Source organism: Arxiozyma heterogenica (genome assembly GCF_036370985.1).
Source record: "Arxiozyma heterogenica strain weizmannii chromosome Unknown scaffold_5, whole genome shotgun sequence".
NCBI classification, from domain to species: Eukaryota; Fungi; Ascomycota; class Saccharomycetes; order Saccharomycetales; family Saccharomycetaceae; genus Arxiozyma; species Arxiozyma heterogenica.
The window spans coordinates 211,375-237,699 of NW_027042658.1; the positions used below are offsets into that span (position 1 = coordinate 211,375).

The following is a 26,325-nucleotide window of genomic DNA, read 5'->3' on the forward strand; positions in this document are numbered from 1 at the left end:
AAAGTAACCTGCTGTTGATGCAAACGAGCCACAGTAGTTTGATATTGTTTCGTAATTGCCACTATGATAGTGTCACTATTATCTTAAAAAAAGCATACCTGTCCTTTTTTTTTCCTTTTAGTGTGTTAATGACTATCATATGACTCATTCCATAAGAACATGTCATCCATGTCAAGTGCAATATATGTTATTTATACTTGTAACTGTAAAAAATGTGAAGTTATGTTCTAGTGAAAGGTATTTTCTAGAAAAAAATCAAGTAAGATAATCACACTAAGAAATATCACAAGCAAAAAGAAATTATAAACATTTTCAGCTACTATATTACTACAAAATGTCTGAACACATTACATCAATTGAAAAAGTTATCCCACATTTTCAAAAGAATGGATTTGTCATAGTGATGGACGATGTAGAACGAGAAAATGAAGGTGATTTGATTATTGCTGCTGCTAATATAACTACTGAACAGATGGCTTTCCTGATCCGTCATTCAAGTGGTTACATTTGCGCGCCTATGTCAAATGAATATGCTGATAGATTAGACTTGCCTTTAATAAGAAACAATGTTAAGTGCATATCACATGCAGATGATAGACATGGTACAGCATATACTATCACTGTAGATGTTGCAGAAGGTACTACAACTGGGATATCTGCTCATGATAGAGGTATAACATGTAGAGCTTTAGCTGATCCAAATTCTAAACCAACTGATTTCTTAAAACCAGGCCACATTTGTCCCCTAAGAGCAAATGATAATGGTGTGTTACAAAGAAAAGGTCACACTGAAGCAGCTGTAGACTTATGTAAATTGAGCAGTTTACCTCCCGTAGGCGTTATTGGGGAATTAATTAATGATGATGATCAGGGGGGAATGATGCGATTGAATGACTGTCTCGAGTTTAGCAAGAAATATAATATACCAATTATAACAATTGAAGATTTGGCTCAACATTTAAGAACTCATTAAATTCTTGACTTACTATACCAAAGAAGTCTGTATAAGCATATATATATAAAGATGTGTTTATATCTGCAACAATCAAAAATAAAGTACAAAAAATATAAAAACAAAAAACAAATTAGAACACTATACAAGCAAAAAAATACAACAAATTACTACTATATTCTTTATTCTTTTGCTCTGTCAATTCTGTTTAACCTTAATGCTTTAACATCTTATTTGTTTCCTGGATTTGCTGATGTTTTTGGTTTAACTGGAACTAATCTTTCCTTTTGACCCCAAACTAACTTGTGTGGTTTCATGAATTTTTCTAAATCTTCATCAGTAATCTTGGCTCGACGTTCTTGGAATCCTTTAACAAATTCTTGCAAAACTTCAATACATAACTTTTTCATTTCACCAGACAAAATCTCACCTTTCTTGTACTTTTCGTAACATTCATCTAAAAATGTATCATCATCCTTAAAGAACTTCATGTATTGGTATGCAACATCAACATCGGGATTACCTCCCAACTGTCTATGTAACTCAACAGACACTTGACCACCACTGAATGCATATTTATTAATTTTCTTTTGAATTTGTTTTGGTGTATCAGTTAAGAAAATTGCAGAGTTTTCATCTGATGCAGACATTTTTGTAGTTGAACCTTGTAAAGCTGGGAAAAATTTAGAGTGTAACAAGGCAGGCTTAGTGAATTTCAACTTTTCTGCTACATCTCTACAGACTCTAAAATACGGATCTTGATCGATAGCACATGGAATTAAACATTGAGTCTTTGGTGGTAATCCTAGAACATCTGGGAAGGAACTTGGAAATGCTGATGCAATTTGGATAGATGCAAAATGGAATTTACCAATACAATCAGAATCATTAAAACCAAAGACCGCTTTTGCTGTAGAACCAGTGATTTGTCTTGAAACACGAACAACAGTTTCATAAAACCCACTACCCATATATTGTAAATCTGAAAATATAAATGTGTTTTCTGGATTGAAACCTACGGCAGCAATGTCCTTTGCATTTTCCTTAGCAAATTTCTTAACATCATCAATTGTTAATTTGTGTTTGAATAAGAACTTTTCATCGTCTGTTAATTCAACGACTAATGGGACATCGAACACATCTTGTAACCATTTGGTAAAAATAAATGGAACCATATGACCCATATGCATAGAATCACTTGAAGGACCTCTACCAGTATATAAGAAAAATGGTTTTCCTTGTTCATAAAGATCTAAAATTTTATTAAAATCACGTTCCGAGAAGAAATAACCTTTACGCAAGAAATGATGTGGCTTGTGGCCAGTAACTTTTTCAAACCTATTTAATGTTTCTTCAGTAACTGGCTTAGTACCAAATTGTTTAATTAATTTATCGTAATCAATTTCCTGTGCAACCCCAGATTCATCTACAGCACCTTCAACATCCCAAGGTGTCACAACTTGTTCCTTCTTTACAGAAGTTTCTAACTTAGATACTTGTTCGGTAACCTGTTCGACAGACATGGTGTTTATAGATTTTTACAGATTTTTGTAAGTATACAATGATAAATGTCTGTTGTGTATCTTAATGGTAAATTTGTTAACTAAAAAAATATATATATTTATTTCATATATCTATTAATAAAACTCATCTTACAATAACAAATAGTAATTATTTCGACGATAATATGCATTCTTTATTATAATTTAATCTCTTTATTTTACTTGTCAAATGTCATTCTGCTTATCTCGAAAAGAAATCAAAAAATTTTTTTTTCATCTTTTTGGATTTTTTCCATTTTCGTATTTTTTTTTTGTGTTTTCTCAATATACTTTTTTATTAACACTTTCTCGAGAGTTGAGCGCAAACCATTCAAAAGAGTAATAATATTGACGAAAATGATAAGAATATGAAGATCGTATCATATACACATGCAGAAAAAACTTAATAGTCAATAAAATAATACCGCTGAGATATTCACATGATTAACTTGTGTGTATAAGTACACGGTTGTGTAAATTTGGTGAAAAAAAAAAAAAGACATATGACAGATTAGTAAACCCGATATACACGCATTTATAATAAAATAACCACGATGGGCAAAGCATAATTTAAAAAAAATATAATTAAAAGGGTAAAAAAATAAAATTCCATTGAATAATTCATTATCAGTTATTATAATTTCTGTATTGCCATGAAATAGTTCCCGACAGTTGAACAGTCATGATTTACCCAACCCTTTGAAGGAACATACATAGTTCCTTTCAAATCGAGGACTTTATATTTCCTAAATTGATGTTTATCAAACCAATTAATAACTTCAGAAGATTTCACAAATTTACTCCACGTATGAGTGCCTACTGGAACTAATCCAGTCATGTATTCAGCCACAAATATTGTAGTAAACCACGATACCAGATCTCTATTGATTGTACTCAAAAATAAGATACCTTTTGAATTCAACTTCTTCCATGCATGCTTTAAAATTTCATATGGATCATTCACATGCTCTAACATTTCAAAGCAAGTGATGATATCATAGGTTTCTTTAACTTTAGTTAAATCACATAATTTGTAAGTAAGTTTATCCTTTAGTAATGGGTCTTTTGACGCATGTTCCTTTGCAACATCCACACAATCTGGTGTCAAATCAATCCCTATAACATTCTTAATAAATGGTAATCTGGCTAATGATTCTGATAAAATACCACCACCACATCCAATATCCAAAACTGAGTATTGTTTCTCATTTAACATTTTTTGTAGCTCGTTGTTTAAATCTTCCTTAATTATTTCCGATATATTCTTTGGTAAAAATTGGTTATAATCGTAGCCTGGAATAAATATATCCTTCTCTTGTTGATGTTCAATCTTTAACGTTTTATTTAAATTGTCTCGAATAAAATCAAGTCTCGCTAAATTCATTAAATGTAGTATTCTTTGTGACCCATTTGTATTCCACCAATCTGTTGATAGTACCTTAAAATGTGACAATTCTTCTTGAGAGGATCCAGTTTTACTGAAACTGTTCATATTAGAATAAAATCTCCTGATAATTGGAAATCCCCTTAATTGCTTTATACTATTAGTCCCCCTTAATAATTGTGAAGTAATCATAATGTCTCTTCTTTCTTCCCGTTCTTGTTATTCTTTTTTACAATCTTAAATAAATTTCACAATACTTTAATATATAATATAATTCTGAAGTACAGTATTTAATTTTCGAACAACTTCCTTATAAGATTGTTGCTAATGCCCATTGAGTAGTAATGAAATTCATTATCGTTGATTTCAGACAAAATAGACAAAAAAATTTATTGCATCTTATTGTTTTCACCACTATGTATTTATTTAAAAATTAGGTCGTTACTTATTTTTCCTTACACATCTACATATAATTCTTAGGGGTTACGATTTTCGTTTGGAATAATGATAAACATGAAATCCCAACCCTAATTGCACATACGACAACACTATAAGAATCTACAAGATATTACTAATATTTGTATATTATAATAGAAGGGGAATATAAACAAAAAAAGAATAGCCAACATATATGCCTTTTCTAGTGTAATAATCTTTTGTAAAAACTAGAACATTTTAGTGGATTAACTGTTGTTGTTAAAAATCGTATACCAAATTTGTTTTGAATAAAATTTTGATTTGACTGGGCTTTATTTAGACTATATTGGTAACTTTGATTATTTGCTGTTATCAGAGGTTCATTCTTCTTGGTATTCAAATAATACCTCCAAAAGGGCTCATATAATCCTATATTTGGGACTTTTTTGAATTTTTCTAGACTAATCCTTGGATGATTTATATTTATTAGATATAATAAATGCTTTGCTCTAGTTATGCTCCTGTAAAGGATATTTGTGTTTATAGAGAAATATTTACTCGAATTATTAGGTGGGGGATTAGCTAGAATTACAATAGGAAAATTTAGACTCTTTGCTGAATGCATTGTAGATATATTTATTTTGTTTAGATGTTTTGATTTATTTTCCATATTACTTGATAGGTAATGTGTCAAGAAAAATGTAATTAAAGATAAATCACCTGGTTTAACATATTCATAGTAGTGTAAAGTATTTACCATTTTCTTAAATTTTGATTTAAAATCTTCTAGATCTTCTTCAGAAGTATATTTGAATAAAGGGCAATCCAACTCTATTATTATATCGTTAATCATCTGAATAATTTCAGTTGTATTGAGTTCAGCTATTCTTTCAGGAATATGTTTCTTTATACACAATAAGTAATTGTATATTCTAGACTTTTTAAATATGAAAGGATCCCAATCCGATAATTTGGTTGTTAAAAAATAGTTCCATATATCAATATTCCTATTTTGTTGACAATAATGATATAACGTCTGCAAACTTTTATTCCCAATACCCTTTAATTGACTGAGTATAATTAAAACAGGAAAATTACAATTCATGGATGGCTTTTTTTCATATTCTATAATTTTTAATAGATTAAGTATGAATTGGATTCTGAAATCATCTATCCATTCTGGTTTATTTGACACTTTTTCGCATGGTAACCCATATAACTTTAGGTGGTTTATTAATTCGTTAACATATGTGTTGGTTTGAGACAAAATTAAAATATCACTGAATTTTGTTACACCAGAAGTCATTATTTTCGAAATTTCCTGAACAATAAACTCAAATTGATCTAACGAGTCATTGAAATTATATATTTGTGGATTAATGTTAGAAGCAGTATTCAAGGTGAATAGACAATTACTAAGATAATGGGTTGGATCTGCTAATGAAATGTTTTTTGCGAGAGCAAGGACTTCCGGACAGTTACTGAAATTTTGATCTAACTTCAAAGTAATGCTTTTATCATTACCATACATACCCAATAAGTGTCTCATCACGGCTAGGTTATCCCCCATGAATTGATACAATCTTTGGTTTGGATCACTAAATAAAAGTAATTGTGCATGATTTAATCTAAGCATTTGCTCAAGAAATGGTAATAATAATGGATATAAATCTTGAGAGTCGTCTATAATGATAAGCTTATATTTTAGAATATTCCCTAAATTACTAGTAGAATCCACTTGTTGTGTTTTCAAAATTTCAGTTGCATTTTTTACCAAGTCCTCATTGGTCATAATTTTACAATCATTCATAATATTAATAGTGTTTTGAGCCAATAATTCTTCATTAGAAGTGAAGGGATATTTTTTGGAATTATTCTGATACATTCTAATAATATTTTCCAAATATTTTCCTTTATTCTTATTCTGTTTCGGAAGATTCTTCTTATGTGTACTTTCTGTAATACTTGCATAATTCCAATCTGCTTCTGCCAAGGAGTACAGTAGGTTCCATTCATGTTCACCTGATACAATATTGTTACAAATATTATTTGTTGGATATCCTTTATCATAAAGCAGTATTCGGTTTGCTAATCCATGGAAGGTCATCACATTAAATTGATCCCAATTTATTGTAACATCGTAATTATTGTTTGCAGTTAACTTGCCGATTTGAACTATATTTTCAACATTTTTATTTGTCAAGGATAATATCAATATATCATTTGGACTCAAGTTATTATTGATCACATGGTGGATTACTTTATTGACCAAAGCAACACTCTTACCGCATTGTGGACCACCAACAACATTTATAATTGTTCTAGGTTCCAATTTTACGTTAATAATATCTTTTTGTTGTGCTGTTAAGTTTATAGTCATGGTTCCTTCTTTAGTAACCAAGCTATGCTGTTTGCTTTTATATTTTCATATCTTTTTTTGACGGATTAAAGAGATCCATTTATATTTTGATGTCTATTCCAATCCAAAATAAGAAATTCTTATCTTAAAAAAATAAAAAATAAAAAAATAAAAAAAAGTGGTTTGTATTTAAAAGAACAAGTCACTTGAAATATATATATATATATATATATATAATGCTATAAACCTGATTGATATTTAAATTCTTTCTTTTTTTTTTTTTTTTTTTTCTTTTTTGGATAAAGAATATATTCAATCTATGAATAAAAGTAAAAACAAAAATAAAAAATAAACATAAGAGAAGAGCTTTTTATTTTTTTTTTTCATTTTATATATTTTTCTGTAAATTATATAATTTAGCTAACATACTATTCAGTTGCAAATAGGTCCCAACACCTTCCAGGATCCTCATATGAGTTATCCCAATCTCCCTGATCATTTCAAGACGTAATGATTCTTTAATTTCATACAGAGTTTTAGTGACTCTGAAACATGTTGTTACAATATCCACAGCAGAATAGCCTTTATCCCAAAGTTCATGTTTTAAGATAGTGATAGATTCGTCTAAGGAATTTGAAGTTAGCATTCTTTTAACTATCAACGGATGTGGTGAATCCACAATTTTAAAAACATTTTCACCATTGACAAGACCATACCCAGCTACAGTACTTTGTAGATTATTTATAGCTTGTCTCATATCACCTTCTGCAGTGAAGATCAATGCTTCTAACCCATCGTTTGTATACTTGACGTTCTCCAATTCAATGATTTGCATCAATCGCTTCAAGACTTGCTCATCATTCAATTTATTGTAACGTAGGATTGCACATCTACTCTGTAAAGGTTCAATAATTTTATTTGATTGATTGCAAGCAAATGCGAATCTAGTAGAATTAGAATATAATTCCATGGTACGTCTCAAAGCTTGTTGTGCACCTGCGGTCATCGAGTCTGCTTCATCAAGAATGATAATCTTGTGTCTCCCCTGCGGTAAATGAATTTTCTTTTGGGCAAATTGTTTAATTTGATTTCTAACAATATCAATCCCACGATCATCAGACGCATTCAATTCCAACACTGCAGACCCTTGACTGATCAAATCTGGACCCAGTAATTCTCTGGCCAAACAATGGATGGAGGTAGTTTTCCCTATCCCTGGTAACCCGCTAATTATCATGTTTGGCATATTACCATGTATGGCGATCTGTTTCAATCTAGCAATTGTATCTTCGTTACCGACAATATCATCTAAAGTATGTGGTCTGTACTTTTCAACCCATGGCAACTCCAACTTCATCTTTCTCTCTTCTTGTGTGTGTGTATAATATAGTGATATATATATTTTTCGTTATTCTTTCTTTTATATTTTGATGGTCAATTTCTACATGCAATACCAACCTTTCAGTATTTCTGTCAATTCAACTCTTTGATATATATATATATACTGATTAACTGATTTGACTAACTCGTTAGCTAATTAAGTATTATTAATTTAAGTGAAGAGATTCTGCCGAGGCTCGAATAAAAAAAAGCAAATAAAAAATTTACACATCTAAAAAGCGAGAAAATAAAAAGGGGAAGAGAAAGAAAGAAAATAAAAATTTTTCTTTTTCTTTTTCTTTTTTTTTGTTGTTATTATTATTATTTTAATCATCTTGAGAACTATAGAAGAATGAGAAATGAAGGCAAGCAGAGAAAACAAACATAGCTGTACATATGTTGAATAGAAAGAGATAATATAAAGGTAACTTTCTGGAAATAAGGAAATAAATCAATAAGGAAATAAAAAGAAACAAAAACAAAAACGAAAACAAAAAATAAAAATAAGGAGGGAGAGGAAAAGAGAAATGGAGAATGCAACAAGTGAAACTAAAAATAATGATCAAAAAGATTCAACCATTAAAAGGATTGAATTACCACCGGTACCGGAAGGTATGTCAAAGAATCAATGGAAAAAGATATGGAAAAGAAAACAATGGGAATTAAATAAGGAAGAATACCGTCAGAAACGTAAAGTGAAGAGACAAAGAGTCAAGGAGAACCGTCAAAGATTGATTCAATCGTATGTTGAACGTGGTGAAGAAATACCAAGTGAATATATCAGAGAACCTAAGGTGAATGTGAACCAGGTAGACAGCGGCATGAAGTTGATTATCGATTGTTCTTTTGATGAGCTGATGAACGATAGAGAAATTGTATCGTTATCTACTCAATTAACAAGAGCGTATGCAGCAAATAAACGTGCTAATAAATATTCGGAGATTAAAATCATTGGGTTCAACAAAAGACTAAAAGAACGATTTGAAAATGGATTATCCAATAGTAACCATAAGAATTGGAATCATTTCAAATTTATTGAAGAACCCGTAGAAGGGCAAGAACAAGAGAAAGGGAATGAGAATGAAAATGAGAATAAGAATGAGGGTTTGATGACTAGTGATGAATACTTGAGGCAGTTAGACCTAAAGAGGACTGTTTACTTGACAGCAGATACAGAGGAAGAATTAGAGACTTTAGAAGCAGACATGACATATATTATAGGTGGTATTGTGGATAAGAATAGATATAAAGATTTGTGTCTGAATAGAGCTAAACAATTTGGTATTCCAACCAAAAAATTGCCAATTGATAAATATATTAAGTTAAATGGTAGACAGGTATTGACCACGGCACACGTAGTACAATTGATGTTATCGTATGCAGACACAAGAGACTGGGCTAAATCCATGGAGACAGTGTTGCCACAAAGAAAAATTGATCTAGTAGGGACATTAAATAAACAAGAGATGGAAGGTACGGCTGGAGAATAAAAAGAAGACCGCCAGCTAAATGGAGTAGTCGTGTGTATAAGCTACTGTAATGTTACTGCTGTGTTTATGTTTGCCAATTCCTTCTAACTTTGTAGCAACAGTAAATAAAATACATAAATAAAAAGATTCAATGGCAAATGAAGAGTTTTAGATGTATGGGTGTTTTCTTTTATTTTCTTCATTTTCATTTTGAATTTTTTTTTTTTTTTCGTTTCCCCACGGAATTTCTGTTTTTTTTTTTTTTATTTTCATTTATTCTTCATGTGCACAAATAGAAAATTTTCACTGGAATTAACAACAAAAAACAATAAGCAGGCTTTAATGACTAACTTTTTTTTTCTTTGAAATGGAAGAGATAAGAGTGATCAAACTAACAAGCTTCTATACACTCATAAATATATCCATAAATCTATCTATCTATCTATCTATCTATATATTTGTATGTATGTATGTGGGCAAGTATGTATACAAGTTTGAAGCTTAACAATTAGCTAAATCGTGTTGATAAAGGGTTAATCGACGAACGAAATCGTGAGTATATTCTTATTCGAGGATAAGATAGAGTAGATAAAAAAAAAAAAGAAGAAAGAAATGAAACTGGCACCTATTGTATTCAATAATGAAAATTTTTCAGGTTTAATGGGATCTATATCCATTGCATGTTGGGTTATAGTTTTTGTACCACAGATATATGAGAATTTTTACAGGAGTTCTGCAGAGGGGTTGTCGTTATTATTTATTGTACTTTGGTTGGCGGGTGATGTCTTCAATCTAGTTGGTGCAATGATGCAACATTTATTGGTTACTATGATCATCTTAGCTGCATATTATACTTTAGCTGACATTATACTTTTGATTCAATGTCTTTGGTATAATAGAAGCTCTTCAATGGATCCAATATTAAATATTACTAATACCACAACTAATGTTAACAATAGCACAGAATATAATCACGCTCATTCATCTAATAATATCGATCCAATCCATTTCTCTCCTGCTACTCCTATTAACGAAAATGTTTTACATGACGTCTTTCACGAGGATCAACCTCTACTGATCCCTTCAAGACGTGCTTCCCATTCAAATAGTTATCAATCCTTAGATAATCAACTACACAACAATGAATCTATAAATAATCAAGGTAACAGTAACATTTACAATAATAATAACTTCAACACTAATGATAATGGAATTGAACTAGAACAAAGTTTGGATAAGGGTAACTATTTAAATGATATCATCATCGTATCGCTAGTTATATTTGCAGGTTTTATATCTTGGTATATTCCATACTGCAATAATTATTATAACAAGAAGAATATTTATAATGCAACCATCACATATTCTAACTATATTATTAAATCTAAATTTTCGATTTTTTCATTATCTCAAAATAATACGAATAGTGACACTGATACCTTGCTTCATATAAATAATGCAAATGATATAGAAGTTAACATATTAGCACAAGTTTTTGGTTATTTAAGTGCATTACTATATCTGGGTTCAAGGATACCACAGATTTTATTAAATTTTAAAAGAAAATCGTGTGAGGGAATCTCATTTTTGTTCTTTTTATTTGCATGTCTAGGTAATACAACTTTTATTACCTCTGTCATTGCGATTTCATTGGACCCAAAATATTTACTAATTAACGCATCTTGGCTGATTGGTAGTTCTGGTACTTTAATCATGGACTTCATTATCTTTGGTCAATTTTTCCTTTATGGCAGAGGTAAGACAGAAAAAACCCTAGAAACTATATCAGGTATTGAAGATGCATAAATAACTAATTATAATCATACTAATACTAATACTAATATTACTACTACTAATAATAATAATCTTTATATTTAGTTTGTGCTGCTCCTGCTCCCTTATTACTTTCCCCATTATTTATTCATTCATTCATAATTGCAATCATATATACAAACACACACACACACACACGTATATATATTATACAACTAATAATTTACTACTAAACATCTCTTCACCAATACTTCTAATATATATTGAATATAAACACATAGGTATATTTTTTTGTATTTGCTTTCAATTCTTAAGAAGAAATTGAAAAATGTACGGAATTTCTCAAATCCGCAAAATACCCGATTAATTCCGAATTCGTGTTGGTGTATGGGTGTGTTAACTTACTTTTACGCGTCTTTTTTTTTTTTCGCCTTTTCTTTTCTTTTCTTTTTTATTATTTTATTTTATTTTATTTTATTTTATTTTTTTAACTTTTCTGTTTTCACGCGTCTTTCTTTTTTGGAAACACTAAATCTAGAAAATCATAAAAAAGATATCAAATATCCTTTAAAAGTGAAATAATCATTACAGGTACTCTATTAATGATGCCTCCATTATACTTGTCTAACCTCACACGTTTAAAACACTTGTACCAAAATAAACACGGTTTATATTATATCCTCAGTACTACGATAAAAACTTCCTTTATTCTCTGTCTCTTTTAGTTTTGTCTTTTTTTTTTTTCAATTCAGATCAAGGAGAATGTCGGCTATTAGACCTGATTTAAAATTTGCTGATTCAGGTGAAGAAAGAGGGTTTTATAGAAACTATTTGAAACTATTGCCTTCAAAACCACTAAACACAATCAGAATTGTAGATAAAGGTGAGTACTACTTAGTCATTGGATCAGATGCTGTATTTGTTGCAGATACAATATATCATACTCAGAATGTTCTAAAAGATTGTCAGTTGGATTCAATGACAAGGAAAAACTTTCAAGAACCAACTGTCTATGTGACAATGTCTCCGCAGATATTGTCTAATTTATTAAAAATCTGTCTCTTTGATCTGGGCTATAAAATTGAGATATACGATAAGAATTGGAAACTATTAAATTTGGCTTCACCTGGGAATATTGAACAAGTTAATCATCTATTAAACAATTATAACATCGAATCATCTATTGTAATTGCATCTTTGAAAGTAGGTACATCATCCCATGGTAATAATGATAATTTTAATATTGGTATAACTTTTATAGACACCACAAATTTTAAAATTGGATTGCTAGATTTATTAGATAATGAAGTGTTTTCTAATTTAGAAAGTTTTTTGATCCAATTAGGTGTAAAAGAATGTATTTTACCAGAGAGTATGAATAATGAACAGGCACAATGGAAAAGATTCGTCAATGTCATTGATCGTTGTAATTGTTCTGTGACTTTTTGTAAAAATTCTGATTTTAACGATAAAAGTATCGAATCAGATTTGATTAAATTAACTGATAATAAATTGGTCATGTCATTGCCACAAAAGTATTCAAAGGACTCCTTGTCCTCATGCAATGCATTATTATCATATTTACAGATCCTTTCAGATGCAACAAATCTGGGTAAATATGAATTGGTTAACCATTCTTTAAAAGAATTTATTAAATTAGATTCTTCTTCGATAAGAGCGTTGAATCTGTTTTCATCGTCTACTTCATTTGGGTCCTCTTCACATTTTCATGGGAACACCAATACTAATAAAATTAATTCTTTGTTTCAGTTATTAAATCATTGTAAAACTAACGCAGGAACAAGATTATTAAATGAATGGTTAAAACAACCATTGACTGACAAAGCAAAAATAATAGAAAGACACAATTTGGTTGAATTCCTTATGGACAAGTTTGAACTAAGACAAATGTTACAAACAGAGTATTTACCACAAGTTCCTGATGTTCGTCGTATCACAAAAAGATTGAATAAAAATAAAAATATATCGAGTCAAAGTAGTAGTTGTCTTCAAGATGTTTTGACGTTATACGATTTTTCTATGAAAATGCCAGACTATATTGAACTACTGGAATCATATATTCAAGAAGAAACATCAACAGATGCAGATGGATTGGTAAACAACTTAATTAAAGGCACATGGATTAATCCCCTAAAGCAACATATGGAGCCATTATCAAAATTACAGGAAATGGTTCAAACCACGATTGATTTAGAATCATATGAGACAAATAATGATTATATGATCAGAGTAGAATTCAATGAAGAATTAGCAGAGATTAAATCTAAATTAGATGAATTGAGGGAACAGATTAAAATTATCCATTTAGAGTCTGCTGATACTTTAGATTTTGATCCAGAAAGGAAATTGAAGTTGGAGAATCATCATATACATGGTTGGTGTATGAGACTGACGCGTAATGATGCCAAAAAATTGAGAAATTATAAAGAATTTATTGAATTATCAACTGTGAAAGCTGGTATTTACTTCAGTACAAAACGATTGAAGGAAGTGGCCAATGAAACTGCCAAGTTAGAAAAGGATTACGAAAGACAACAAGCAACGTTAGTGAAAGAGATTGCTGAAATTACCTTAACATATACTCCAGTAATGGAAAAACTGTCTTTAACCTTTGCAAACTTAGATGTCTTAAATTCTTTTGCTCATGTATCTTCATATGCACCAATTCAATATGTAAGACCACAAATGTATGGTTTTGATGAAGAAAACAGAAAGACAAGACTTATTGGTTCTCGTCATCCAGTTGTAGAAATGCAAGATGAAGTTATCTTTATTGCCAATGACGTAAATATGGAAGCAAAAACTAATGAATTTCTTATCATAACTGGTCCAAATATGGGTGGTAAGTCTACATATATCAGACAGGTTGGAGTGATTACCTTATTAGCACAGATTGGCTGTTTCGTTCCTTGTGAAGAAGCAGAAATTGCAATTGTGGATGCAATTTTATGCAGAGTAGGTGCTGGAGATTCACAATTAAAAGGTGTATCTACTTTTATGGTAGAGATGTTGGAAACTGCCTCTATTTTAAAAAATGCAACCAAAAACTCATTAATTATTATTGATGAGCTAGGTCGTGGTACTAGCACTTACGATGGGTTTGGTCTTGCTTGGGCTATTGCAGAACATATAGCCACTAAAATTGAATGCTTTACACTATTCGCTACCCATTTTCATGAATTGACACGTTTGGCTGATAAATTACAAAATGTTCAGAACTTAAATGTTATAGCGCATATTGAGCAAGGAGCTGAAAGCCAACATGACAGCGATGACATTACCCTATTATACAAAGTTGAACCAGGTGTATCAGATCAATCATTTGGGATCCATGTGGCAGAAGTGGTACAATTTCCTCAGAAAATTGTTAAAATGGCAAAGAGGAAAGCGGCCGAATTAGAAGACCTTAAAAAAGGTAATGAGGAATTAAAGAAAGTGAAGTTATCAGAAAAAGAAATGGTTGAAGGAAATGAAATGTTGAAACAATTGTTGAAGTCATGGGTTGCAGAAGTTAAAGCTGAAGGTCTTGATCCCGTTGATAACATGAAAGAAGAAGAGGCTCAATTAAGAATTCAGGAATTATTAAAACAGATTGCATTAAAAGTAGAAAAGGAAGAAGGCAATAAATACTTGGAATATATAAAATCTTTGTTGTTATAATGCTATTATGCATATTCAAAGAGCAATAATATTCTATTTAGACCTAATATTAAAATTTCCAATTTAGTTATAACTGAATATAGATAGAGTAGAATCGTTTGTATATAGAGAACACGGGTATGAATATATACATATATATACAAGTATATGTGTGAAATTTAATTAGTTACAATAATTTACCGAGAATTGTAAATTTTGAAAATTTCCATGAAATAGAATTCTCTATCAAAATAAAGATCGCCAAATGGCAAGTATTGTATAATTTCACAGTTACTAGCACCAGCCTTTGATATTAAGGAGGGGTTTATAGAAGAATTATCAAAACTTTCAGAGAATTCAGCGAAACAAGAATTGTCATTTATTGGAAACAAAGATTCTTTATTAAAATTTGCTCTATCCGTGAATTGCCTTGAGTTAAAGAGCATATCAGAGTCTAACACTTTTAACATTTTAGGTGTCAATTCACCAAAGATACTAATATTATATTCATCAATTTGCGTATGATTTGTTCCACCAGTTTCATTGCTACTTTGTAACTTTGTCCATGTGGCATTTTGCTGATGATTATCAGGTTTAATATCATTCTGGACATTTTCATATAATCTTTCACAACAATTCTTTTTCAATTGACTTATTTTCTTCGAAATACGTGATAAAATGTCGTCATAATAAGAATCATCACTACGAAGTTTATCTTTATAACTACAGTTAATACTGTTATATTTGATATTTACGTATTTCATCAAAAACGTGAAAAAAAAGATTGACACTTGCCATTTAACATTCCTGATTGTTAAATATTCATAATTTTCCCCTAATATATGTTTATGACATGTTTCTAACAAGGAAATATTATTTGAAACATCCGATATATTGGATTCGTCAATACTTTTTATAATGTCCAGTATCAAAAGATAAAATCCTGTAAATAAATGATACATTGACTCATTGAACCTATGAGGATGATAGTTTGTGGTCAAAAATATCTGTAGCATTTCTATACAAGCATTTCTATAATTATCAGAACACAATGATATTGTAATTGGGAGGCTTTCCAATTCTCCAGCAAATTGTTCTTTATTATCTTCTAAGAAGGAAACAGCAAATAGATTCAGTATAATGACAAGATAAAGATGTCTAAAATGGCAATTAATTATTCTGGAACATGCAAGTTCAAATGCAAATGCAGGATTCTCTGTCTTCGACTGTGTAAATATAGAGCATAAATATTGTCTATAAGTGTTTAATTTTATGCACACATGCAAATTTTCCTTCCAATCTACGAGAGACTTCTGTATTTCCACAATTTTATTAATGGTATCATTAAAGGTGCAATGAGTTGTCATGTTAGAAGAGAAACATGTTTCAAATAGATTCATTTCAATTTTGACCACTTTGTAAAAGTAATATGATATAAAGAATGACATATAATCACACTTTGTAACAATTACATCTAATGCCTTTTGCAAATCGTTTATTTGTCCAATTTTTTCAGTGTCCATATCAGCAAATTTAGGTAAGATCTCATTTTTAATAAATTCATAATATTTTTCATCTGTTAAAAAGTCCATTTCTGTTATTTTTAATAAAGGAGGTCTGGAAAGAATTAAAGAATATTTCTTATCGATACAAAAACAATGCCACCATAATTTCCCCCTTTCTATATATTCCTCGTTCGATATATCCTCATAATATGATTGAAATCCCAACCTTAGATCCACAGCAAACCGAATTGCTGTTGTTAAAACATCATCAGCTATTTCAATAGTGAAGTTGTCTGCTAAATATCTGGTCAATAAAAGCAAAGCTTGAATCGTAGGAAGACCAGAGCAAACCATAGATAATCTATGATAATAATGCATGGCATTTAGCAACATATTATTTTCAATGATAATTAATTCTGAACTAGATGGATTATGTCTATCTTTTCTAATAAAATCTATTTCGTTTATGAGTAATGCTTCAGTTGCATTAGCACCTGCACAAAGACATACATTCAATAGAAGGGATTCAGGGTAAGATAATGGAGCTTTCGTGTTATCATAATATCTTTCAATTAAATCGAAACATTGTTCCAATGTAATCAATCCTGTGGAAGATGAAATTATTGTACTATAAAAATTTTCCAATAATCTTTTAGATTGCTCTTTTGATGGTAAAGGAAAGACTTTTGTATTTGATGACAGCATATTTTGAGATGAGAAGTCTATTAAATTTTTATTTTGTATAATATACCATTTCAAAGATTCAGAAAGGATTTTGGTCAATGGTGAGACGAATTTTTCAGTACTTAGGTCAGGTGTAGTTTTATCTTTAACCCATTGTAAGCTTTTAGCTGTTAAAATAGATGTGTTATACTGTTTGTATTTAGCTAAAAGTCTTTTATCAATACATTTGTAAGCATCCGGACCGCAATCCAAATTAACAGTATTTCTATGGTTAGTTATTGACTGACTTTGAATAACTTTACTTAACAACCATTCGATTCTTGCCATATTGTCTATCATATCTGATATCTTTCCATCTAATATTTTGAACTTTGAATTAATTGAAGAATTTCGATAATCTGGAGCAGGGAAAAATTTTTGAACCTTTTTGATTATTCCGGAATTCGATTTAATTGTATTCTTTGAATTATTAAAATATTTTGTTTGGATATTGTTACTTTCATTATTATTATTATTATTATTATTATTATTATTATTATTATTATTATTATTATTATTATTATTATTATTATTATTATTATTATTATTATTATTATTATTATTATTATTATTAGTTACAGTGTTGGTATAGTTCTTTGTATCTGTATTTGTACTTGTTGTTTTATTCTTAGACGATATATTATGTCTATTTGGAAATTTACAATTAACATTATATTTAATACAATTGTTACATTTATCCATGACTAAATCAGTAGGACCACACTTGATTTTTCTTTTTCTACAATAATCGCATGCCATGGACACTCTTCTATTTGCTATAAAAATATACTTGTCAGAGTTAATGGCAGGCTTATTGATACTATTGTCAGTGTTATAATTTTCTGGAAGCATAGGGTTATCCAAATATGAATTAGAATTAAACAGAGAATTATGTTGATGAGTAAGTTTTTGGAATTGGTTCTGGTTGGTAGTATATAGATTTAGATCTACTATATGATTAGGTATTAAATGACTATTATCCTTATTGTTATTTTTATTCATAACACTTAATAATTATATGTAAATTTTTTTCTCTATTTTCCTTCTCTCTCTTTCTCTATATATATAAATATACGCATGCATGTATGTATGTATGTATAGATAGATAGATAGGTAAATAGATGAATTGGATCTTACAAAAAGACTGGTACTTTTTTTATACCTTGAACTTCTCTCTTTTCCTCTTTCTTTTGTGTCTTTCTCCCTACTTCCGTCTGTTCTTTCGTGGGGCCGAAAGTATTATACACCTTTGCATTCTTTTATATGGCAAGAAAAATCCCGACCATATAGCTGTCCGGGGGAAATCCTCAATGAACGGCTTTCTCCGATGATCCAGAAACACCTGTTCATCTTTGTTGTGTGGGAGAGGCATCCATAATTAATAACGAAATACTACAAAGGTAATATTTAACGTGTATATGTATGTGAAATGCATGTATAATCTAGATACGTCTATAATTCATCTTTAATATTGGACAAACGGTGTGCACTGCTGCTTTCTTCATTTATTATTTCAACTTGATCTTCCAACCAATTCAAAAACTGCAATTTAGTTTTTATATCGTTCAGTTCAGGGGTACCTGGATTATTCCTGATAATATTCTCTAATTTGCGTCTTTCTTTATTTAATAAACCTGTATCCGATACTTGTAATTTCCTTGAGTTGTTTTTATTATTAGTGGTTTGTGTAGCAACTGAAATAATACCATTTACTAGTAAGTTCTGACTAAAATAAGAGTTCAATAAGTCTGAATCTAATATCGAGTCAGTTCCATACACAATTCTACTGAATTGAGATTCTATTTGATATAACTGAACCAAGGAATCAATAAAATTGTACATAGTTTCATAATCTCTTCTTCCTTTATATTCCATAACCCTTTTGGGGTCAATATCAATTATTTCAGTGTTATATGGATCATTCATAAACCATGATTTCAGATAGCCAAACCAAGATAGGGTTTTAGAAATGTCAGTATTTTGTAGGTCCGTATCTATATTTTTGATATCGGATCCTTGGGTCGTTATGATTTTGATTATTGGATAGCCAGGCAAGTCTCTACATAAACTTTTACCAAAGACATCACAATCGATGGATAAAAAATTTATGTTAGGAAATGCTTTAATTAGTCTGGACCAAATTGGAGACAGTTTTTTGCAATGACTACACCAGGTTGTATAATATTTAATTACATTGATTGATACGTCGTCATATGAGAGGGGAGAAGAAAAAGACGAAGAAGAAATAAAATTGTTTTCAGTATTAGCGGTATAATAATCTATTGAATTTGGTATTGTATTAACAATTTGGTTAAAATCTCTAATGGATAATATTTCGATATGTTTGCAGTTGATTATGTTTATGAAATTGAATAAAGTCAAAGTAAATAAAAGGATGGTTGGTATAACTATCATAATAATAATGATCACAATATTCTTTTTTTTTATTTCACTTTTATTTCTTTTTTTTTTTTTGCTCGTCTAAATTTCTTTTTTTCTATTCTCTGTAAAATGTAGTTCTTGTTTATTATCTGGTTAGCAATACTTATAGAAGTTAATTAATGTCTAATTAGGATATACGAAGGTCATTTGAATTCAAAGATATCTGTCTATTTTTGTAGTTTCCCCATTTTTTTTTATCTTGGAGAGGAAAAACAGAAAAAATACAAAACCCACACACCCATACAATCCTATTTTTTGTATGGAATATCCCAGCATCTGTTTTTTTTTATTTTTATTTTTCCGAATTTGCCAAGAAAAGCCAAGAATCTTAGAAAAACAAAAAAAATAGAAAAGAAAAGAAAGGCATTATACATGTTATCCAACAATATAATAGGATATTAATTTAATAATACTTGGTATTTTGTTAAAATCTGTGGTAAGCTAATAAATAAATTCTTGTTTGCAGAATACTGAAACATAAGCACAGACCAATACATTAAAGCCACTTTTTGGAAATCTGTTTTACTGTGGACTTAGAAAAAACTTAGGGATCTCCTTGAAAAACTTTTTGAGAAACAAACATTGGAAAATTAAGAAATAAAAAAAAATGAAAGCGTGTACAATATTGCTATGAAAAAGATTGAGTAAAAAATAATTAATTTGTTTATTTTTTTTGTTGTTGTTGTTCAAATCTAGGATCATTAGGATACAGTTGAAAAAAATAAGAGATAAATGAATAAATGAATAAATGAATGAATAAAAAGCAAATTAGAAATATATCAACTCGTAGTAGGTAAGATATTAATAAAGTTTTTTTTTTTCTAAAAAAATTTCCTAAAGGGAGCATCGCCAATAGTGATAAAATTTCACTAACCCAAAATGTAAACAAAAAATAATGTATCGTAGATAGTTTTACCAATAGATTAGTGAGTCAAACCCTTTTTTTTTTTATCTAATCTAATCTATGTCTTGTCTTGTCTTATCTTATCTAAATAGGAAAAGAGAAAAAGAGGAAAAAGAGGCGTAGACAGAAAATTTGTGGGGTGTGATAAAAAAAAAGGAAAAAGAAAAATATTTCCAACAATGTATTTTTTAAGGGTGCTCACATCTTTCTCATTACAATAGCAATTTTCTCGAGGGTGTTAGTTTTCTTTTTTTCTATTGTGCTACACAATATAATCGGTGTCGCTGTTTAGTAATCTATAAATGGATACAAAATAACATATGTATTTACTCCAGATCCTTAATTACCCATACAAATATATATATACTTCTATATTTATGTATGCGTGTGTATGCGTATATCGTATACTTACACCTTTAACTTGTTCTTTATTCTTCACTCTTAGTTTTTCCAGTGCTTGCTTTAATCCTTCTCTTACGCCTACCCCCTAGCATACATACACACTCACTCACAAGTATATATATATATATATATATGTATGACTTATAATTAAGCAAGTAAAAAAGAAGAAATAGAAAAAGAGAACAAAAAACTATTTTAAGTAAATTTTTCTGACCTACTATGCAACTAAGTCAAACTATATTAAGCACTCTACTATTAAATCTGGTAGTCGCAGCCCCAACCCAATCAGCATATGATGAGGAGTTCACTCCAGAATCGTTGGCCCCTCATATTGCTAGAGAAATAGTAGATAAATCCCCTGCCATTGAAGTGAATACAATCGACAAGGTCGGTAAAGTCCCAATCTCCCACGTCGAACGTCACATCTCCTCTGATTCCTGTCCGGATCTCTTAAAATTCATCGAGAGAAACGGTAACCCTATCCTTCTTCTATCCAAATTGAATGACACCTTCGCTAACTGGGCTGACCATCCAAACGACGTCTCTATCACTATAGAACACCCGCCTTTCCATGGTCAAGATATCTTTGCTAGACCTAGTGTCAATCTTTTCGGAACTCTACAAGAAATGACTGATTTATCCGCAGATGACTTGTCAAACTTAAAACATTGTTTTGCAAGATTACATAGAGCAAGTGACGAATGGTTGAACAAGATTGACGACTCCGGTGACAACACAGAACAAGATTTTTTTCTTTGCTGAATTCGACGTCAAAAGTGTTAGATTTGTCGGTAATTTTGGCTATGGTGATTTCAATGAGATTATCGATGGTGAAACTTATCACAATACTACCCCACCACATGAAATCCCACCATGTCCATGGCATTTACCACCTCATGATGAAGAAGAAGATCTAGATGAGGCCAAAGAATCACCAAGTAAAAAAACTTCCTCTGCTAAAAAGAAGCATCATGGTAAGGATAAGAAACATCATAATAAGGATAAGAAAAAACATGGTAAGCCTTGTGATCATGAAGAATCATCCTCTCACATGAGACATCATGATAAGAAGAAGGATGAAGAATATGAAGAACATCCAATAAAACATCATGGCAATAAAAAAGAAGACAGAAAAGAATCATCATCATCTTCCATGAAACATCACAATAATAAGAATGATATTGATCATGAGCTCTTTGATGATTTTGATGAAAATCAAAAAGACAAGAAACCTCACCATGATGACGATGAAGACGATCATGATGATCCTGATATTGGTGATGTCATTGAAGTCCCAATTTCTCGAACCTTTTTCGAAATATTAAAAGTTTGGTTTAATTACTATTAAAAATTTTTCATTTACTCCTTATTGTTAACTAGTTAACGATTTTATTTCTACATCTCTGTCAAACTCTCTATTTTTTTATTTTTATTTTTTTTTTTTTTGGTCGTTTGGTGGATTTTTTTCAATTTGTCTTTTTTTATATCTTTTGATTTGTAATAAGCATTATTTGCTTATTTCTTTTTCTTGATTTTTTGTTTAAATATATATATATATATATGTATGTATGTATGTATGTTTGTATATATTAACTTATATATTTTTAGTATGTTCCTGTTATCCCTACATATTCATATGATTTACATAATACTAACTTAAATTTCTTAATTAAATTTCCTTTCCTTTTCTTTTCCCTCTCTGTCTCTCTTTTTGTTATTGTGTGCGTGTATGCATGCGTTCCATAAATATTGAGTTAATTATTTCACTACAAAATCAACGTGACACTTTTCTTCTATATTGAATCGTTATCTCACCTGGAGATTTCCAATATAACGTTCTTACAGTAGACAAAGTCATATCATTATCTAACACGTTTCCTCTACATAACAATTCCATCCATATCGATGGGTCAATCTTATCCTTCATTTCAGGAGTCTTACTGTCAAACCTGTCTACCACATAGTTCTTGATTTTTTTAACTTTAATCATGCCTGGAGCAATTAAGTTGATATTTGATTCTGCAATTTTAGGTAAATCTGTCATAGAATTCTTAATTGCATCATTTGACTTCGACCTACCTAATCTAAATCCTGAGTAATGATGATGTTGCGTATTGCTACTTCCAGACATAGTTTTAGCTTGTGAATCCTCATCTTGTTGGTACTCAGGAACCCAAGGAACTATGACAAAATTCAGTTTTGGCTGTTTTTCCTGTACCACAGTATCATCTTTCAAAAGAAGTACACCTACCCAGTAAGGCAAATTACGTTCAATCTTGGTAAAAAGCTTTTTATTTTCATATTGTTGTTTTCTATTTAATAATTTCTCTTGCTTTACCGTTAGAACTTTATCATCACCCGATAACAAAAGCGAGCCTGATGAAGAAACTGAGAAATGATTAGAGGTTTGAGATGAAATAGTACATTTATCAAAAGAACTATTTAATGATGAGATTGAAGAATTAGTAGATAATAGTGAATTTGTAGATTGGTTTTTGGATAATGCAGGTGAAGAAAAGGATTGTAAATGAAGCGGAGATTGAGATGTTGATAGAGGCAGCACAGTAGAAAATAAAACTTTCCCACCACAAGAATCTTCATTCCAGGATTGAACCAATAACAATGTGTTGGACTTAACTTTGATGATGGGTAATTCCTCATTTCTTTTAAGTTGTGAATCTAATTTCCTTTTGGAAAGACCCAGTTTAGTCAATGTCAATGATTGCGATTGTAAACTCTCCTTATAGGATTCACGAATTTCTGAGATTAAATCATACATAACTTTATGTGACTTTTTAGTTTCATTTTTTGACAGTGATGGATTTAAAGTCGAAGATTCCATTAATGGATCATGTGATGTTTCATTTTTTTGGAAAATGTTATGATTAAAATTAATTTGTGAACCTGTCTTACTAACTGACATGCTTTGTGATCTTTCTAAACCAACAGAACTTGTGAATATAGAAGCCTTTGCGTTATCATTTCTGTTGCTATTACCGACAGAAAGATCAGTGGCAATATTACTGCTGCTGTTATTACTGTTATTTCTAAATGATTTAAATTTTCTGGAAAATAGTGATCCAGAACTTAATGCTCTATTATTGGATTTAGAATCAGTGGATGACATTGATAATTCAGAACTTTCTAATAGTGTATTACTCACAAGATTTTCATGAGATTTATGATGATTGGAACTATGATTATTACCCCCATTCGGATAATCACGTATATCCATAGTCATTTCATTTAATGGTGTTGAAGGAGCAGATACAAATGGTGTATGATTGGCACTGCTATCTTTTGATTTAAAATGAGATGTTGCAATAGATAAACTGGTAAATGCATTTTTTTTCTTCTGTTTATTAGACATAGACATTATATTACTGTTATTACAACTATTATAGTTACCATCAATATTAGAGTCATTTGTGGCCAGACTATCTACTATAATGTTTCGACTATCACTATAAGCTAATAATTTTTCCCTATAACTTATATCGTTATTAATTTCCCATTGAATAAATTCATGGAATAAAGATATCAAAACGACTTTTCCTAAGTTATACCTATCTTCTTCATTAATAATACATTCAGTTTCATTATTGCTATTATTATTGTTGGTGTTATTAACGTCTTCATTATCTGAATTTTCATTATCAGAGTTTTTGTTACTCTGAAGATATGAGTAATAATGTTTATGTCTTTTTTTCTCCTTACTCTTCTTGTCTAAAGTGTTCTTATTATTTAACTTTAACAATTCATAACCTTTAAATGCACTACCATATATTTCTGTATTGGTGAACTTAGGTCCGACTTTAACAAACAAAAGCCCTACTTTAATTGAGACTGTACACCAATGTGACAAAATTTCATTTGTTGTATATTTCATTACAATGTCATCAAATGTACCTTCCTTGGGATCAAAGGTATCTACTAACTCACAGGATATAATATCCCACCTCTGTACAATACCATCAGTATTTTCAGTTATCACATGTCTTCTATTGGTTAATAAAGAACTACGAGTCAATGCAGTACCACCTTTTTCGATGTATAAATTTCGAGATAATTGATCATAGATATTTAAATTTGAATTTGAACAGTATGAAAAATACAATTTAGAATTTAAATTTACTGAGGCTAATATACCTGGATGTCTTTGATCATAATTTGGGTCATGATAAACCAAGTTTATTGAATATTGTAAAGTGTCAAAATTGAAAGATAGTCTTGATATGCAACCTTTTGAATCAGTAACCAAAAAATGTATAGTATTATTTGTGTTATTTGTATTGTTTGACTGTTTTTCAATAGACCAAATTACTGCATTATTATTCCATTTAAAATTATGCAATGGTTGTTTTAAATTATTCAGATCCCAGATTTTACAAATGCCATTTGAGCAAGTTGACAAAAGTAGCAAATTTGTCATACTGCGGTCAAAAAACAGTTTAATACATTTGATATTAGTATTGTGAGCAGTGATTTTTAAAATCAAATCATCTTTCAAAGAATGATAAAATAGTAGGTTCCCATTACAGTCACCAACAATGATATCAAATGATAAATTTAGTGGTGTATTAGACATAGATAAAGTTGGTAAGCATTGTAAAGCGTATAAGGAACCATTTTTATTGTGAAAGGACTTTAATAATAAAGTTGAGTCATTACTATCCATTGACCAAATATTGATGAAATTGTCTAAACCCACTGTGACAAAAGTATTATGATTTAATTTTTGTATACACTTGATATAATCTTGATGATAGCCAATAATTTTCCAATCATATGTCCAGTAATAAGCATTATTACTATTACTATTACTATTACTATTACTATTATTATTATTATTATTATTATTATTGTTATGCTCATCGATAGTTGGATAAATATGAATAAAATTTATTGAAAAATCATGTGAAACAGATATAAATTTGAAAGACTTTGAAGTTGGATCGCTATCCCAATACAAAACATCAGATATCCAATCTGAGTGTATCTGCAATTTAATATTCTTTAAAGAATTTGATAATTCATGCCAAATCAAAGAACCATCTCTTGAGCTTGTTAAAAAATAATCATTTGTACTGGGTAAAGTCAAAATCTTTGTAACTGGTAAAATGTGATGTATTATAGAGTTAACATTGTCATTATTATTAGGAGTTGTTGTAGTAGCAGTAGTATTAGTAGTGGACGGCCAAGAATTGTCTATTAAAATACCATAACTGATAGATAATTGAGGCATTTTAGTATTTTTGTTTTTTTCTTAAAGATAAAGTTCAATAATTAAGTACATAGAATAATTATGGGGTATTAAATAGCAGGGTATATATATATATATATATACATGTATATATATATATGGATAGTGGTAAAAAGGATATGAAAAAATGTATTTATATGTGCAAGTATAT

General features: G+C 29.9%; 12 protein-coding genes across 12 annotated transcripts; 5 read left to right on the top strand and 7 right to left on the bottom strand.

The window, feature by feature from the left end:
- Positions 1–334: 334 nt before the first annotated feature.
- Positions 335–973, top strand: PWA37_003950 (3,4-dihydroxy-2-butanone-4-phosphate synthase; the record flags this gene model as incomplete). Its single annotated transcript, XM_064860457.1, has 1 exon — positions 335–973. The coding sequence occupies one exon, from the start codon at positions 335–337 to the stop codon at positions 971–973; it is 639 nt and encodes a 212-aa protein (XP_064717474.1).
- Positions 974–1,182: 209 nt separating this feature from the next.
- Positions 1,183–2,475, bottom strand: WRS1 (tryptophan--tRNA ligase WRS1; the record flags this gene model as incomplete). The annotated part of the gene is made up of 1 exon (XM_064860458.1): positions 1,183–2,475. One exon carries the CDS (start codon positions 2,473–2,475, stop codon positions 1,183–1,185), a length of 1,293 nt encoding a protein of 430 aa, XP_064717475.1.
- A 652-nt stretch (positions 2,476–3,127) lies between these two features.
- COQ3 (hexaprenyldihydroxybenzoate methyltransferase) lies at positions 3,128–4,069 on the bottom strand (the record flags this gene model as incomplete). Its single annotated transcript, XM_064860459.1, has 1 exon — positions 3,128–4,069. The coding sequence occupies one exon, from the start codon at positions 4,067–4,069 to the stop codon at positions 3,128–3,130; it is 942 nt and encodes a 313-aa protein (XP_064717476.1).
- Positions 4,070–4,517: 448 nt separating this feature from the next.
- Positions 4,518–6,674, bottom strand: HMI1 (ATP-dependent 3'-5' DNA helicase; the record flags this gene model as incomplete). Its single annotated transcript, XM_064860460.1, has 1 exon — positions 4,518–6,674. The coding sequence occupies one exon, from the start codon at positions 6,672–6,674 to the stop codon at positions 4,518–4,520; it is 2,157 nt and encodes a 718-aa protein (XP_064717477.1).
- Positions 6,675–7,041: 367 nt separating this feature from the next.
- RFC4 (replication factor C subunit 4) lies at positions 7,042–8,010 on the bottom strand (the record flags this gene model as incomplete). The annotated part of the gene is made up of 1 exon (XM_064860461.1): positions 7,042–8,010. One exon carries the CDS (start codon positions 8,008–8,010, stop codon positions 7,042–7,044), a length of 969 nt encoding a protein of 322 aa, XP_064717478.1.
- Positions 8,011–8,560: 550 nt separating this feature from the next.
- Positions 8,561–9,523, top strand: TRM10 (tRNA (guanine(9)-N(1))-methyltransferase; the record flags this gene model as incomplete). The annotated part of the gene is made up of 1 exon (XM_064860462.1): positions 8,561–9,523. The coding sequence occupies one exon, from the start codon at positions 8,561–8,563 to the stop codon at positions 9,521–9,523; it is 963 nt and encodes a 320-aa protein (XP_064717479.1).
- Positions 9,524–10,114: 591 nt separating this feature from the next.
- Positions 10,115–11,308, top strand: YPQ1 (cationic amino acid transporter; the record flags this gene model as incomplete). The annotated part of the gene is made up of 1 exon (XM_064860463.1): positions 10,115–11,308. One exon carries the CDS (start codon positions 10,115–10,117, stop codon positions 11,306–11,308), a length of 1,194 nt encoding a protein of 397 aa, XP_064717480.1.
- A 729-nt stretch (positions 11,309–12,037) lies between these two features.
- On the top strand, positions 12,038–14,956 carry MSH2 (mismatch repair ATPase MSH2; the record flags this gene model as incomplete). Its single annotated transcript, XM_064860464.1, has 1 exon — positions 12,038–14,956. One exon carries the CDS (start codon positions 12,038–12,040, stop codon positions 14,954–14,956), a length of 2,919 nt encoding a protein of 972 aa, XP_064717481.1.
- Positions 14,957–15,132: 176 nt separating this feature from the next.
- HAL9 (Hal9p) lies at positions 15,133–18,165 on the bottom strand (the record flags this gene model as incomplete). Its single annotated transcript, XM_064860465.1, has 1 exon — positions 15,133–18,165. One exon carries the CDS (start codon positions 18,163–18,165, stop codon positions 15,133–15,135), a length of 3,033 nt encoding a protein of 1,010 aa, XP_064717482.1.
- Positions 18,166–18,615: 450 nt separating this feature from the next.
- Positions 18,616–19,578, bottom strand: MPD2 (protein disulfide isomerase MPD2; the record flags this gene model as incomplete). Its single annotated transcript, XM_064860466.1, has 1 exon — positions 18,616–19,578. The coding sequence occupies one exon, from the start codon at positions 19,576–19,578 to the stop codon at positions 18,616–18,618; it is 963 nt and encodes a 320-aa protein (XP_064717483.1).
- Positions 19,579–21,130: 1,552 nt separating this feature from the next.
- PWA37_003960 (uncharacterized protein) lies at positions 21,131–22,259 on the top strand (the record flags this gene model as incomplete). Its single annotated transcript, XM_064860467.1, has 2 exons — positions 21,131–21,511; positions 21,651–22,259. 2 exons carry the CDS (start codon positions 21,131–21,133, stop codon positions 22,257–22,259), a joined length of 990 nt encoding a protein of 329 aa, XP_064717484.1.
- A 426-nt stretch (positions 22,260–22,685) lies between these two features.
- DUF1 (Duf1p) lies at positions 22,686–26,156 on the bottom strand (the record flags this gene model as incomplete). The annotated part of the gene is made up of 1 exon (XM_064860468.1): positions 22,686–26,156. The coding sequence occupies one exon, from the start codon at positions 26,154–26,156 to the stop codon at positions 22,686–22,688; it is 3,471 nt and encodes a 1,156-aa protein (XP_064717485.1).
- Between the last annotated feature and the right edge of the window lie 169 nt (positions 26,157–26,325).